Source organism: Ochotona princeps, chromosome 4 (genome assembly GCF_030435755.1).
Source record: "Ochotona princeps isolate mOchPri1 chromosome 4, mOchPri1.hap1, whole genome shotgun sequence".
Lineage (NCBI taxonomy): Eukaryota > Metazoa > Chordata > Mammalia > Lagomorpha > Ochotonidae > Ochotona > Ochotona princeps.
The window spans coordinates 50,897,736-50,900,395 of NC_080835.1; the positions used below are offsets into that span (position 1 = coordinate 50,897,736).

Consider the following 2,660-nt stretch of genomic DNA (forward strand, 5'->3'; position numbering starts at 1 on the left):
ACATAAGGAGAAAATAATGTGATTTTTATTCCCAGAATGCTGACATTGATTGAAGAAGCCTACAAAACTATAAAACTTTTAATGCCGGATGCCAGGAAAAATAACTCCCTTCCAATTTTCAGAACTTTCTGTGTGGGAACTTGGCATGATTTTCATGAATACAATGCTTCACAAATGATAACTTTCAGAAGAACTGATGTCAGATCTTGCTTTGCATCAAAGCAAATCAGGTCTTTTTTTTTGTTGCATTTCATTTTATGACATTGTTTCATAGGCTCTGAGGTTCCCCCAACCCCTCCCCGTGCCCTCCCCCCATAGCAAATCAGGTCTTACCGAAGCTTGATCAGAGAAATCTTACCCACATTTTAGCAGGAAATAACTCATCTCTTGAAAACACTTAACAACATACCTAATTCCACTGACCAGAGGTATACAAACTCTTGGAATGGACCTTGAGGGTATTAGATCCAGGCAACCGAAGACGTGGGTGCCATGAGGAATATTAGCTCACAGAGGGTTAGGGTAGGTTTCCCCTACTCAGACCCAGAGCTAGGGATCAAACGCAGATACTCCAACATGAATTGTGAGCTCCTAACAGGTGCTTTCCCTGCCAGGCTAAACACCCACTCATGAATCAATTACTTATACGAAATTGACATGACTTGAGAATAGGACTAATTGTTTATATATAGAATTTCATACTATATTAAATCCAAAATTGTAACTTCAGTGTTACTGATAAGGATTTATTGACAAAGAAACTAAGCAATTATTATGCTACCCCTAAGTTACATATTTTGAATTCTGGAGGCACGTCTAGGCATTTTGAAGACATGTGCATTATCATATCATCAAATTATTTCCTATCAAAGCACTTATTTGTACATGATTAACTTGAGCTGAGTGGTGATTAAATTTGGCATTGCCTCTGAATTAAGATCTTAATAATGGCCTTTTGAATTGGTTTAGTCTTCACACTATAGATAACAGGGTTGAGCACAGGAGGTATGAGCAGGAAAACATTTGCCATGACGGTGTGGACAAACGGAGGTGCTGAATGGCCATAACGATGGACCAGAGACAAGCTGATGAGAGGAATATAGAAGATGGCTACAGCGATGATGTGTGATATGCAGGTATTGAAGGCTTTCTGCTGTCCTTCTGAGGAAGCAATGCTGAGGACAGCTCGGATGATCAGGATATAGGAGAGCAAGATACAAGGGCAGTCAAACCCTGTAGTAGAGAATAGCGCAAACAGACCAAGGATGCTATTGATTCTGTTGTCTGTGCATGAGAGTTGAATGAGATCAACATGGTAGCAGTAAGAGTGTGAAAGGACTAGAGAACTGCAGAAGGACAGCCTCTTGACAAAAAGAACCACAGGCAACATGACAACAACATTCCTTATCAACACACTTACCCCAATCTGGGCAATTCTGGCATTTGTGAGGATGCTGCTATACCTCAGGGGGTCACAGATGGCCACAAAACGATCAAAGGCCATGGCCAACAGAACCCCAGACTCCATGAATGTAAACCCATGAAGAAAGAACATCTGGGCAATACAGGCATTCAAATTGATCTCTCGAGCTTCAAACCAGAAGACACCAAGCGTAGTGGAGAGTGTGCAGAGAGACAAGCTCAGGTCTGTGGCTGAAAGCATGGAGAGAAAATAATACATAGGCTCATGGAGGCTCCGCTCTTGAAGTACCACCAACAGGATCAGGCTGTTTCCAGAGACAGCAACAACATACAGGATACAGAAAGGAATGGAGATCCATATCTGGGATGACCTCAGGCCTGGGATTCCCGTCAGCAGGAAGGTCAGAGGTTGAGCATTGGTATGATTGAGGACCAACATGGTGAGGACTGAGAAGGCAGGGATATTTGGATAATCAAATACTTCATGATGGAGATAATACTTTTTAAATACAAAAAGACCCCTAGTTAAACATACTGTATTCAAGTCCAAAATTTGATGGCAAAACTAAAACTGATAACAATATCATAAAGAAGAAAAGAAACTTATTGTATTTTAAGAATTAAATGAACACCATCAAATAACATATTGACATAGAACACTCTGAAACTCAAATGCCAACAACTGCAAAAAAACACACGTGCAAAATTAGAACAACTTGAATTAAGATGTTGTTCACAAGAAAAAATGTTGGACCACAAACAATGCAAATGTATCTAGTTTAAAATGACATCAGGATAGTACAGAAAATGATACAGAAATAGAAGCTTTGGAAAATTCAATGAAAAAGACAAAGTAAAACTAGGTACAAGGGAATCAGAACAACAGCAGCAAGCTGATACACACTACTGAAGGGAACAGTGAGGGAAGTGAAATATGAACAGAATAAAAGAAAATCCCCAAGACTCATCAAAATTTGGTTTGGTTTGCACGGCTTTTGATCTTGACCATTTCATTCAATCTCATGGTCTGTTTTGAGAATTTACCAATAAAATGGGACTACTGTATTGGTGTGTGTAACCATACCAGCACATTGGAATCCTTTGGAAAGCCCCTCAAAATGTATGAAATCAAAATCACAGCCCAGGTCAAACTAAACTGAACATCTAAGGATGGTACGTATGCATGTACTGTCTATAAATAACATTCATATTTACATTTTAATAAAGTCTTAATTCAT

At 39.3% G+C, this 2,660-nt stretch overlaps 1 protein-coding gene across 1 annotated transcript; it reads right to left on the reverse strand.

The window, feature by feature from the left end:
* Nucleotides 1-897: 897 nt before the first annotated feature.
* Nucleotides 898-1,885, reverse strand: LOC101527909 (olfactory receptor 51F2). Its single transcript, XM_004589954.2, has one exon. It carries the CDS (start codon nucleotides 1,859-1,861, stop codon nucleotides 911-913), a length of 951 nt encoding a protein of 316 aa, XP_004590011.2. The 5' UTR covers nucleotides 1,862-1,885; the 3' UTR covers nucleotides 898-910.
* Nucleotides 1,886-2,660: the final 775 nt, after the last annotated feature.